This window comes from Crinia signifera, chromosome 3, assembly GCF_055691185.1.
Source record: "Crinia signifera chromosome 3, ASM5569118v1, whole genome shotgun sequence".
Lineage (NCBI taxonomy): Eukaryota > Metazoa > Chordata > Amphibia > Anura > Myobatrachidae > Crinia > Crinia signifera.
Window position 1 is genome coordinate 168,866,031 of NC_139219.1, and position 13,956 is coordinate 168,879,986.

The 13,956-nt window shown below is 45.6% G+C and overlaps 1 protein-coding gene across 3 annotated transcripts in view; it reads left to right on the forward strand.

Annotated features, from left to right (window-relative positions):
• Positions 1 to 13,956, forward strand: part of AK9 (adenylate kinase 9) — a 119,793-nt gene that overhangs the window by 97,117 nt on the left and 8,720 nt on the right. For all 3 annotated transcript variants that reach the window (XM_083176912.1, XM_083176910.1, XM_083176911.1), the window contains exons 34-35: positions 10,571 to 10,767; positions 12,830 to 12,999. In XM_083176912.1, coding sequence (XP_083033038.1) covers positions 10,571 to 10,767; positions 12,830 to 12,999 — 367 coding nt within the window. The remainder of the gene's footprint in view (positions 1 to 10,570; positions 10,768 to 12,829; positions 13,000 to 13,956) is intronic.

Here is a 13,956-nt window from a genome sequence, read left to right on the forward strand (position 1 = left end):
CTTGATTGTGCACTGTTTACACAGTGCAGCCGAGGAGCAGTGGGCGATTGGTGCAGCAATCAGTGGAATGCAAACAGTTATATGCATTTCAAAGACAAGTCCCTCATACGAATGACTCTCAGCAGTGGGCACCAGACCAGACAGGTAAAAAAAAGTTTAGCCACCCAAAAAGAAGTTTAATTGCAGCCGCCCCCAAAGAAGTGTAATTGCAGCCGCCCCCAAAGATGTGTAATTGCAGCCGCCCAAAAAGAAGTGTAATTGCAGCCGCCCCAAAGAAGTTTAATTGCAGCCGCCCAAAAAGAAGTGTAATTGCAGCCGCCCACAAAGAAGTTTAATTGCAGCTGCCCACAAAAAAGTTTAGGCGCCCAAAAAGAAGTGTAATTGCAGCCGCCCACAAAGAAGTTTAATTGCAGCCACCCACCAAAAAGTTTAGCCGCCCAAAAAGAAGTATAATTGCAGCCGCCCCCAAAGAAGTGTAATTGCAGCCACCCCCAAAGAAGTGTAAATGCAGCCGCCCAAAATGAAGTGTAATTGCAGCTGCCCACAAAGAAGTGTAATTGCAGCCGCCCACAAAACAGTATAGCCGCCCAAAAAGAAGTTTCATTGCAGCCGCCCACAAAAAAGTTTAGCCGCCCAAAAAGAAGTGTGATTGCAGCCGCCCACAAAACAGTTTAGCCACCCAAAAAGAAGTTTCATTGCAGCCGCCCACAAAAAAGTTTAGCCGCCCAAAAAGAAGTGTAATTGCAGCCTTCCTGCCCCAGCCCTGACTCCCCCAGGTCAGGGAGATCACATTCCATTTTTCACCCATGAAGGTGCAGCAATCAAGTGGAATGCAAACAGTTGTATGCATTGAAAAGACAAGTCCCACATATGAATGACTCTCAGCAGTAGGAATAATGTTGCGAAAATAGGACATGCACACTTTAACAAACCAAACATTTCAGCGACAGGGCCTACAAAACTGTGGCTAAAAAGATTGGTTTGTTTGGGCCCCCACACCAAAAAAACAATTCATAATATCTCCCTGTATAAACTGGCTCTACAGCAACAAGATGTCATCGTCATTCATTATCATCCTCCTCCTCCTCCTCTGATTCCTGGCGCCCTTCAGTGTGTACTTCCTCATTTTCAGAAATTATCAATTCGTCCCCGCTGGACTCCACAATCACAGGTCCCATTATAATCTCTGGAGGCAATTCCTGGTCTTCATTGAATAAGTGATAATTCATTTTTATAAACATCATTTTCTCAACATTTTTCGGAAGCAACCTCCTTCGCCGCTCACTGACCAGGTTCCCCGCTGCACTGAATACTCTTTCGGAGTACACACTGGAGGGGGGGACAACTCAGGTAAAATAGAGCCAGTTTGTACAGGGGTTTCCAAACTGCCTTTTTTTCCTGCCAGTACAGGTAAGGACTGTCTGACATGCCTACTTGGATGCTGTCACCAAAGTAATCATCCACCATTTTTTCAATGTTGACAGCATCCAATGCACCGACAGTAGACATGTCAGCAATCGTTGGCAGGTCCTTGAGTCCGGACCAGATGTCCAAACTCCCTCCTGCCTGCCCTGCATCCCCGCCAGCGGGTTGTGTGGGATATCGCAGCTGTTTCCTCACAGGCACAGGTGTGGGAGAAAATGAAGGAGGAGCTGGGGCCGTGTCACGGTCCCCTTCAGATGTCAATCTCCTGACCAGCAGGTCTTTGCACCTTTGTAGACTTGTGTCCGCCGGAAACAGAGACACAACATACGCTTTAAACCGAGGATCGAGCACTGTGGCCAAAATGTATTCCTCTGACTTTAACAGACTGACCACCCTCGTATCCTGGCAAAGCGTATGGAGGGCTTCATCCACAATAGCGACATGCTTTGCGGAATCGCTCCGCTTTAGCTCCTCCTTCACTTTCTCCAGCTGCTTTTGTAACAGCCTGATCAGGGGAATCACCTGACTAATGCAGGCAGTGTCGGAACTGACTTCACGTGTGGCTACTTCAAACGGCTGGAGAACCTTGCACAACACGGAAATCAGCCTCCACTGCGCTTGAGTCAGGTGCAGCCCTGCTCCTCTGCCTATGTCGTAGGTGGCCGTGTAGGCTTGAATGGCCTTTTGCTGCTCCTCCATCCTCTGCAGCATATAGAGGGTGGAGTTCCAGCGCGTCACCACCTCTTGTTTCAGCTGATGTCAGGGCAGGTTGCGGAGTTTTTGCTCCCACTCCAGCCTTCGGCAGGCAGTGGCAGAATGCCGAAAGTGTCCGCAAATTTTGCGTGCCACCGCAAGCATCTCCTGCACACTCCTGTCATTTTTTATGAAATGCTGCACAACCAAATTTATTGTGTGGGCAAAACATGGCACGTGCTGGAAATTGCCCATGTTTAATGCCCGCACAATGTTACTGGCGTTGTCCGACACCACAAATCCCCAGGAGAGTCTAAGGGGGGTAAGCCACAGGGAGATGATTTCCCTCAGTTTCTCTAAGAGGTTGTCGGCATTGTGCTGCTGCTGCTGCGGAAGGCGATGCATCTACCCAGTGGGCTGTCACAGTCATATAGTCCTTAGTTTGCCCTGATCCACTTGTCCACATGTCTGTAGTTAAGTGTACAGTGGGTACAGCCGCATTTTTCAGGGCACTGAGGACACTTTTTCTGACTTCCCTGTACATCGCGGGTATCACCTGCCTAGTGAAGTGGAATCTAGACGGGATTTGGTACCGGGGACACAATACCTGCATCAACCGTTTAAATCCCACTCCATTTATGGCGGACACCGGACGCACGTCTAACACCAACATAGCTGTCAAGGCCGCAGTTATCCGCTTTGCCATAGGATGACTGCTGTCGTATCATGGAAAACGACTGTTGGACGGTCAATTGCTTAGTGAAAGACGTAGCGGTCTTACCGCAGGATCCTCCGGAGGAATCTATGGAGTCATTCATGCAGGTGAGATGGACTGCAGGACTCCCCCCTATCCGGATCGAGGAGGAATTTGTAGAGGAGGGAGTTGGTGGTGTGCTTTTCAGGCACTTGGCTCCAAAAGGAGGATCAAGTGATTTAGGTGTCGCTGGACTGCTAGCCGCACTTTCTGGACTAAACACTGAACCATGACGCGTCTTTAGGTGACGTTGAAGGGAGGTTGTCCCTAGGTGGGCAAGATCCTTACCCCTGCTTATTGGAGTTTTACATAAGCTACAAATACAATACTTTTGTTGTCCGGATGCGGATAAAAAAAATTCCAGACCGCAGAGGTGGATTTATTGGTCCTTTGTCTAGGCTTGACGATGGGCTTTTTCGTCCCATGGACAACAATTTTTTCCCCCACAGGTGCTTCATTCCCCCCTGGTGCGTCATTTAAGCAAACCAAGTCTCCATCCTCCTCGACAACTTCCTCCTCAGTGCCAGCTACATCAATATCCTCCTCCTGGTGTACAACATCACCTTCACTAATAAAATCTGGAACTAGACTGTGGGTGATCCTTCCAGCATATGCAGAGGGCGTACTGCAAAGGGTGGAAGGAGCCACCTCTTCACGTACAGTGATGGGAAGGTCCGGCATCACAACCACCGCCACCCTAGGACTCTCCGTGGGGATTTGGGATATGTCTTTAGAAGGATGAGTTTTTTCCAGATTTATTTTCTGAATTTTTTTCTGGGTTTTTTTCTGAAATTTTTTCAGACTTTTTTGAGTCGGTGTCAGCCTAACTCTCTTTAATTTCCTATTGGGCGGGGAGAGAGGAGGAGGAGGACTTTCCTCGTTATCTGAAGCTGCACCACGAGTCATGAAGTTAGGCCATGGCCTTAGCCGTTCCATGCCACTCCGTGTCGTAAATGGCATATTGCCAAGTTTAAGTTTCTCTTCCAACGATTTACATTTCATATTTTTATTCCTTTTACGGAAGTTTGGTTTCGATTGTACATGCCCTCTGCTTTCACACTGGGCATCGGCCGTGGCAGACAACCAGGGCCGTTTCTAGACAATTTAGCTCCTAGGGCGAAGAAAAAAAAATGCGCCCCCCCCCCCCAATACATAACATGGGTTAATAGAAATTACGCGCGCCGTAGGCGCGCGCCGAAATAGGGAGTGTGGCTTAATTTTAAAAGGGGTGTGGCTTAATGTGAGGCGTGGTCTAGCAGGAAAACAATTACCTTATATCACACTTTTGCAACCTGCATGACCAGACATTGGTTGCTGCAGGAATTGTTATTGTCCTCCCGCACTTAGGTTGGCCGGCTGAAGGCCACACACAGTGACCTAGTACGCCTCACAGATCAAGGCCAAACAATGACAGGCTACTTAAATAATTATACACTATTTATCCGTGATGCCAATTACACATTACGCCGTACACTGTGATGACGATTACATATTACGCCGCACACCATGATGACAATTACACATTACACCGCACACCAAGATGCCCATTAGACCCCACGCTGTGATGGCAATTACACAATACTCCACACATCGTAATGCCCATTACACATTATGCCCCATGTGCCGCTGCCGCACAACTGATGCCGTTTACTAATATGCCCCCACAGTGCCAGATATGCCCCCACAGTGCCAGATATGCCCCCACAGTGCCAGATATGCCCCCACAGCGCCACACATATGCCCCCACAGTGCCACACATATGCCCCCACAGTGACACAAATATATGCCCCCACAGTGCTACACATATGCCCCCACAGTGACACAAATATATGCCCCCACAGTGCTACACATATGCCCCCACAGTGCCACAAATATATGCCCCCAGTGCCACAAATATATGCCCCCAGTGACAGAAATATATGCCCCCACAGTGCCACACATATGCCCCGTGACAGAAATATATGCCCCCACAGTGCCACACATATGCAACCAGTGACAGAAATATATGCCCCCACAGTGCCACAAATATATGCCCCCACAGTGCCACACATGCCCCCAGTGACAGAAATATATGCCCCCACAGTGCCACAAATATATGCCCCCACAGTGCCACAAATATATGCCCCCACAGTGCTACACATATGCCCCCACAGTGCCACAAATATATGCCCCCACAGTGCTACACATATGCCCCCACAGTGCCACAAATATATGCCCCCACAGTGCTACACATATGCCCCCACAGTGCCACAAATATATGCCCCCACAGTGCCAAACTCACTTTTTCGTTTTCCATGCTGCTTCCGAGGGGAGGGGAGCGCATCCTGCCTCTCTCCTTCCCCTTCAGTGTGTGTACCTGAGCTGAGCCGTCAGCCATTCATATCTCGCGCCCGAGATCTGATTGGCTGACAGCGGCAGCCCAGTGACTTGAGCGAGGGGACGGAGAGACGCACGATGCGTTCCCCTCCCCTCTCCAGCGTGTAGTCGGCGGCGGCTGCGGCGGCTATGGTAGCTGCGGCTGCGGCGGCTACAGGGTTTTGGTGGGGGGGGGGTGGGTTGGGGGGAGACTGCCGGGCGCCCTGGCTGTTTCAGAGGCGGACAAGCCGTGCGGCGCCCCGTGCAGACAACGTTGTTGGCATTTCATCGTCTATGTCATGACTAGTGGCAGCAGCTTCAGAACTATGAGGAAGTGGATCTTCATCTTTCCTTTGTTTGTTAACCTCCATATTTTGGATCTCCATTATTATTGTGGAGTTATGTCACAGAACAGCGCCACTGGAGTGCAATTAATAAATGTCAGTGAGTATGCACCAGCGGGCAGTTATACAGATACAGCAGTATTAGGCAGTGAACCCCAGACCACACAGGTACGGCAGTATTAGGCAGTGAGCCACAGACCACAAAGGTAGATATACGGCAGTATTTATTAGGCAATGAGCCCCAGACCAGACATTAGATACAGCAGTATTAGGCAGTGAGCCCCAGACCACACAGGTAGATAGATATACGGCAGTATTTTATTTATTAGGCAGTGAGCCCCAGACCAGACAGTAGATACGGCAGTATTAGGCAGTGAGCCCCAGACCACACAGGTAGATATATGGCAGTATTTTATTTATTAGGCAGTGAGCCCCAGACCACACAGGTAGATATACGGCAGTATTTTATTTATTAGGCAGTGAGCCACAGACCACAAAGGTAGATATATGGCAGTATTTATTAGGCAGTGAGCCCCAGACCAGACGTTAGATACGGCAGTATTAGGCAGTGAGCCCCAGACCAGACAGGTACGGCAGTATTAGGCAGTGAGCCCCAGACCACAAAGGTAGATATACGGCAGTATTTATTAGGTAGTGAGCCCCAGACCAGACAGTAGATACAGCAGTATTAGGCAGTGAGCCCCAGACCACACAGGTAGATATACGGCAGTATTTTATGTATTAGGCAGTGAGCCCCAGACCACACAGGTAGATATACGGCAGTATTTTATTTATTAGGCAGTGAGCCCCAGACCACAAAGGTAGATATATGGCAGTATTTATTAGGCAGTGAGCCCCAGACCAGACGGTAGATACGGCAGTATTAGGCAGTGAGCCACAGACCACACAGGTACGGCAGTATTAGACAGAGAGCCCCAGACCACAAAGGTAGATATACGGCAGTATTTTATTTATTAGGCAGAGAGCTCCAGACCACAAAGGTAGATATACGGCAGTATTTATTAGGCAGTGAGCCCCAGACCACACAGGTACGACAGTATTAGGCAGTGAGCCCCAGTCCACAAAGGTAGATATACGGCAGTATTTATTTATTAGGCAGTGAGCCCCAGACCAGACAGTAGATACAGCAGTATTAGGCAGTGAGCCCCAGACCACACAGGTAGATATACGGCAGTATTTTATTTATTAGGCAGTGAGCCCCAGACCACACAGGTAGATATACGGCAGTATTTTATTTATTAGGCAGTGAGCCCCAGACCAGACGGTAGATACGGCAGTATTAGGCAGTGAGCCACAGACCACACAGGTACAGCAGTATTAGGCAGAGAGCCCCAGACCACAAAGGTAGATATACGGCAGTATTTATTAGGCAGTGAGCCCCAGACCACACAGGTACGGCAGTATTAGGCAGTGAGCCCCAGACCACAAAGGTAGATATACGGCAGTATTTATTAGGCAGTGAGCCCCAGACCACAAAGGTAGATATATGGCAGTATTTATTAGGCAGTGAGCCCCAGACCAGACAGTAGATACGGCAGTATTAGGCAGTGAGCCCCAGACCAGACAGGTACGGCAGTATTAGACAGAGAGCCCCAGACCACAAAGGTAGATATACGGCAGTATTTTATTTATTAGGCAGAGAGCTCCAGACCACAAAGGTAGATATACGGCAGTATTTATTAGGCAGTGAGCCCCAGACCACACAGGTACGACAGTATTAGGCAGTGAGCCCCAGACCACAAAGGTAGATATACGGCAGTATTTATTAGGCAGTGATCCCCAGACCACACACACAGGTACGACAGTATTAGGCAGTGAGCCCCAGACCACAAAGGTAGATATACGGCAGTATTTATTAGGCAGTGAGCCCCAGACCACAAAGGTAGATATATGGCAGTATTTATTAGGCAGTGAGCCCCAGACCAGACGGTAGATACGGCAGTATTAGGCAGTGAGTCCCAGACCAGACAGGTACGGCAGTATTAGGCAGTGAGCCCCAGACCACAAAGGTAGATATACGGCAGTATTTATTAGACAGTGAGCCCCAGACCAGACAGTAGATACAGCAGTTTTAGGCAGTGAGCCCCAGACCACACAGGTAGATATACGGCAGTATTTTATTTATTAGGCAGTGAGCCCCAGACCACAAAGGTAGATATACGGCAGTATTTATTAGGCAGTGAGCCCCAGGCCAGACGGTAGATACGGCAGTATTAGGCAGTGAGCCACAAACCACACAGGTACGGCAGTATTTGGCAGAGAGACCCAGACCACAAAGGTAGATATACGGCAGTATTTTATTTATTAGGCAGAGAGCCCCAGACCACAAAGGTAGATATATGGCAGTATTTATTAGGCAGTGAGCCCCAGACCACACAGGTACGGCAGTATTAGGCAGTGAGCCCCAGACCACAAAGGTAGATATACGGCAGTATTTATTTATTAGGCAGTGAGCCCCAGACCAGACAGTAGATACAGCAGTATTAGGCAGTGAGCCCCAGACCACACAGGTAGATATACGGCAGTATTTTACTTATTAGGTAGTGAGCCCCAGACCACACAGGTAGATATACGGCAGTATTTTATTTATTAGGCAGTGAGCCCCAGACCAGACGGTAGATACGGCAGTATTAGGCAGTGAGCCACAGATCACACAGGTACGGCAGTATTAGGCAGAGAGCCCCAGACCACAAAGGTAGATATACGGCAGTATTTATTAGGCAGTGAGCCCCAGACCACACAGGTAGATATACGGCAGTATTTATTAGGCAGTGAGCCCCAGACCACACAGGTACGCCAGTATTAGGCAGTGAGCCCCAGACCAGACAGGAGATATGGCAGTACTAGGCACCAGACAGGTAGATAAGACAGTACTACTAGGCACAAGACAGGTAGATAGATACGTCAGCAATACTACTATTGTGCACCAGCAGAATTTATAATAATTAATTATTAGGTACTGCTTGGCAGTGGCACACATCAGTGCACCAGCAGCATGTAATTATTTTTTACAGTCCCACACAGCACAAGTATTATTTTTGAATTAAATTAGATATACCTGTAGCAGCCTAGTATGTACTAGGTAGGTACACTAGGTAGGCAGTAGCACTGTCAGTGGCAACAGTGGACTGAGTAACTAAATAATACTGGCAGATTCAGTGCAGGCAGCACCAGTGGACTATATAATATAATTAATTAATTATTCAATATATAATATAATATTACAGCCTGCACAGCACAGCACCAGAGGTAGGCCCCAGCACAGAGGAGACAGTAGTACTAAAGGTACACAGTTAGGGGGAAATTTACTAAAGGAAATTTGTAAAAAAAATTGGTGTATTTGTATCCAGAAATACACTTATTTTTGACATTTACTATCCCAAAAATACGGCAATTCATATTCGTATTGATAGAACATCCATACGGATACAAATTGCCATATTTTCGGGATAGTAAATGTAAAAAATAATTGTATTTCTGGATACAAATACACCTATTTTTTTACAAATTTCCTTTAGTAAATTTCCCCCTTAGACTGTTCTCCTAAGCAGAGGAGAACAGAGTACACACCAGCACTGAGGGAGACAGCCCCAGCGAATAAAATAATTAATTACAGCACACCAGAGGTAGACCGCACAGAGGAGACAGTAGTAGTACTACAAGTACACAGTTAGACTACACAGCAGCACTGAGAGACAGCACCAGCGATTGCAAAATATTGTGCTCAAGGTCAACCTCAAGTTTAAGCCCCAGCAGCAGCACCAACACACCCTCTCCCAACCGACTACTTGAATGGAGTGAAGATGGCGGGCGCGGCAGCCGCTTATAAAGCCTCGTGAAATCCGACGCCGGGAGATGACGTTCTAATCACGCGGACGGACCCGAGTCAGGCGGGAATCTCCGCGCACTGCTCGGAATCGGGCTCGGAATGATGACGTCCGTGGGGGCTCGGATCTCTGAAATCCGAGCCCGCACATCTCTAATATTTATTAGGTTTTTTTTCCTTTTAAATGAAGCAATACCGAAAAACAAGGAATACAAATCGGTACAAAAAAACAAGGAATACAAATCGGTACATTATGTTGAAAGGTGGTTCAGTTAGGTTACAAGTTGTTACATGAAGAGGAATTAATAAAACGTTAGTCTTCACAATTGCAATACAGACATCGCTCTCATAATTACAAAAAGCATAGAATAGGTAAGGTGAAGACACACATATGAAGCTGTAATAGGGGTTTTTCGAATTCCCTTTGGGTGGCGACAGGTAACCTATAATGTAAAAAGGGTAGCAATACATTTGCTATATTGGTTAAAACACCAAACATATAAATTAATAATAATAAGGATAAAATAAATAAACAAATGAGAAAATGAAATCTAGAAGGAATAAAGGGGCGGGGGGGGGGGGGGTGTGTGTATGGAGGGACATAGGGGAAGCGCCTCAGGTCCTCTATATCATGTAAATAAGAAATCATATCATACCATCCATACCGAGATAATAACAATCAGACATAGAACTTAGTAGTACTGTATATATTCAAAGTTGTGTAGGCAAAGATAGTTTACGATAGAGAGTCCAGGTCATAGATTCAAGCAGCGACATATTGGGGCACATGGTAAAGGTGATCCTGGCTGATCTTGGACATGTTTTTTAAAAGTGGCAATCATTTACAAGGCAAAACCAATCTGGATGTAAATGATTGCAACTGTAAAAATAATCATCTGAGCTGGGCCAGCATCCCAAACATCGGACCATATGACATATTCCCCAATATATTTATTCAGTAGCAAGTGTGCATGGAAAAGAAAACAACAAATTGTGGATATATTAACTGAATATTATTATTTGTAGTTATATGACATTCCCTTGATGTATTGATCCAGACGAAAAATAACATTTATACCTGAATTCCATGACTTGCTGATGCTATTTTATTACTATCACAGTTAGTAATGTTTTTACTTATGGTCTGAATAGGTAAAGCTGCTGCTATTGTTGACTTCTGCATCACCCCCCAAGAGCTGCTGTCTCGGCTGGGAGAGTTTGCACAATACTGCCCTGTGAGTCTGGCACAGAGGGGAGAGCTGGTTGATTGTTCTGTAACATCATCCTTGCAGTTTGCAGCTGAATTCCGTGGACACTACTACAAAATGGCTTCACAAACAGAGCTGGAGGTAAGTTGGCTTTATTATCATACATTTACCAGTAGAAGTAACTGCATGCTTTAAAATGTTGTAATTATAGTATAACATGTTCTTATTACATTAAAGCATGTATTCATTTTGTTATTTCCATCAAAGCATAACTTTTCTGAAGATGTTCTGAATTACATTACTGTATTTAGCAAAATTGTCTATTTAACACAATTTGGCAACCGTAAAGAATATCAGTAAACTGTTGCTACTTATATTATTGCTAGAAAATCCTACATAACCACAATTTACCATTAATACTTAAGGTCCATACACACCAGGCGACTATGCCCAGCGTGTATGAACAGCGATGATGCCAATCATCGCTGCGGGGAAAGCCACTAAGTGCATACACACTGAGCGGCTTTCCCCCTGCCCGACACCGACGGAGGGGGGGGCGGGGGGGAGGATGGGTTTGCATAGCGCTGAGCTATGCAAAGCCATCCTGAAAGCCGCTCATCTGCTTCGGGCTCGGTGGCTCCCTGCGCTCGCCACACTTTCTGGGGGTATGACGTGGATAGTGGGGATATGATCCTGTTAGTGGGTGTTGTGTGTGTGTGTGTGTAGTGTGTATGTAGTGTGTGTGTGTCATTATACTTACCATCCAGATGTCACCCGCGCCTCCGGGACTCATCGCGGCTGCCATGACACTTGCTGCTTACTATGCTATTAGCGTAGTGCCGCTGGGGGATCAGGGAAACCATGTGATGCTACGCTCGCCACGCTTCGGGCTTGGTGGCTCGCCACACTTTCTGAAATTAACTCCACACCCACGTGGACACTGGGGGTATGATGTGGATAGTGGGCATATGATCCTTTATGTATTAGCAGGGCTCCAGTTACGTAATTTACATAACTTACGTAATTTGCGTAAGTTACGTAGTGTACCTAGCCAGCATAGTGGTGTATTGGTATTCTCAATACACCACTACGCAAACTACATAACGGGCGCCCAACTAACATAAGTACCAAAAAAAGAAGTACCTTTACAATGCCATGTTGCACTGCATGTGTTGCAGATTTAAAATTACCCTGGATACACATTAGCCACAGGTTCTCAAACTTGGTCCTCAGGAACCAACACAGTTCATGTTTCCCAGATCACCTGTCCATTTTTAAAATGTGACAGTTGGCGATACACAGTGCTTCCTTCCAGGTGACCTGGAAAATGTGACCTGTGTGGTGTCCTGAGAATTGAGTATGAGAACCACTGTATTAGGTGATAAATCGGCAGGTATAACTTTCCAACTTGAATTGGATCGCATTGCATGTACAGCTGATTGCTTTCTACCACAGGTTGTTCCATGGATCACTCTATCTGGTGCATTGTACACACAGTGGGATGACCCAGTAAACAAAGGCATACAGCTATATGTGGCGGGTAACAATATGTCTCAGTCATCCACCATTCGCTCAGTGTGTACAGTGGCATAATATATCATACCATTATGATGTCAGCTGGGACTCACATCACCCTAATGTGTACCCTGCCTTAGTTTAGAAATGGGCATGTATAAACTCACTCACTAGATTGCAGTGTAAAAATAAAGCTGTCCAGCAATTGTGGGCTACATGAAAAAAAATCAGCCAGTAATTCCCCTATATGCTAAATAAAAATGTATTGGCATTGCAGCATGGTTTGTCCAGGTCCAAATGTATTTAGTGGGCATCACTGTAGTAGTCACCTGTGTATTAAGCCAAGCCATGAGTGTTCTTTTTCATATATTTGACATATTACAAGATTACAAAGCATAAGGGGTCCATATACATCTGGCAGAAATCAGGACAAATCTCTGTTCTGCCGATGTTGGAGAGATCTGATAAATCCAACAGTTGGATTTCCACGACTTGGCAATTCAAACAAAAAATGCATTAGAATGGCGAGTCTGGGATGCTGACATGGCCGAATTTCCCCTTTCCACTGTCTGATAGCTGACCGGTGGATCAGATTAATAGAATAGGAAGTTGGGCCAGTAGATATATGGCCTGTATAATATATCAGCACTTTATAGAGGCAATAATGTATATTGCTGTTTGCTTACAGGCTTTCTTGCAAGATCCAGAATTATATGTGCCTCCGTTAGCACCACGTCCTTTGCCTCCTCCTGAAATGCTACCAAAGAAGTTAACAGTAGCTGAAGTAAAGTCTAAATTCCCCCAAAAAGCAGAGATGAAAGGTTATTGTCCAGTTGCCTACGTGGATGGGAAAAAGAGGTATGCAGACTAATACACTGTATCTAAGTTGTATGTGCACCCACACAAACCAAAATAACGGCACGCCAAACTGATATAATACATAAGCACTGGCGATTATTTGCAAGCTTTCTATTGCAAAAGCAAATCACTTGTATCCTTTATTAAACCATGTAGACCAAATTATACATAAACAATGCTTGATAAAGAATTTTACTGATCTGAATTTGTAAAACTTGAAATAAAGCCTAGTGATTTGTTTTTTTGTTTTTAAAATTAAATAAAAAAAAACGGGTTTCATATATACAAAATATACATATGAAAAACAGATATAAATGACACTGTGGGTGAGATTTAATAGGATGAGAGATTCAGAAAGTGAGAGATTTGTTGAGAAATCTCCAGTTTTTTTAAAGCCGCAATCATTTACACTGCAAAACCAGTTTGAGTTTGAAGTGTAAATGATTGCCGCTTTAAAAAAACTGGAGATTTCTCAGCAAATCTCTCACTTTGTAAGTTCTGGATTACAACAAGCAGGGTATTGATAATTACATGTGAAAAAGACACAAACAGTGTATTATTAAAACAGTAGCATGTTGAGGAACAAGGGAAATGACAGGAAAAAAGAAAGACAAAGTAAAAACCAATAGGGAGAGGAAAGTCAAAAATTCTAATGTTGAAAGACAATAAAAAAAATGGGATAAACAGAAATCTGGTAAAGTAAAGCCAAACACAGCCATCAGATAATAAATGAGTGGTGAGAGAAAAGCCGTTCTCCTTCTGTTAAGATCAAGTGGGTGGCTGGACTGCCTATCTTCTAGAGAAACACAGTTGCTGTTTACGTATAATCCATTGGTATTCCAAAATAGATTATGATGTTTCCAAGATGAAAAGCAGATGGCTTCCTAAAGTACATAGGGAAGTAATTCCCAAACTGTGTGCCAAGGCACCCTGGGGAGCCTCGGGACCATTACAGGG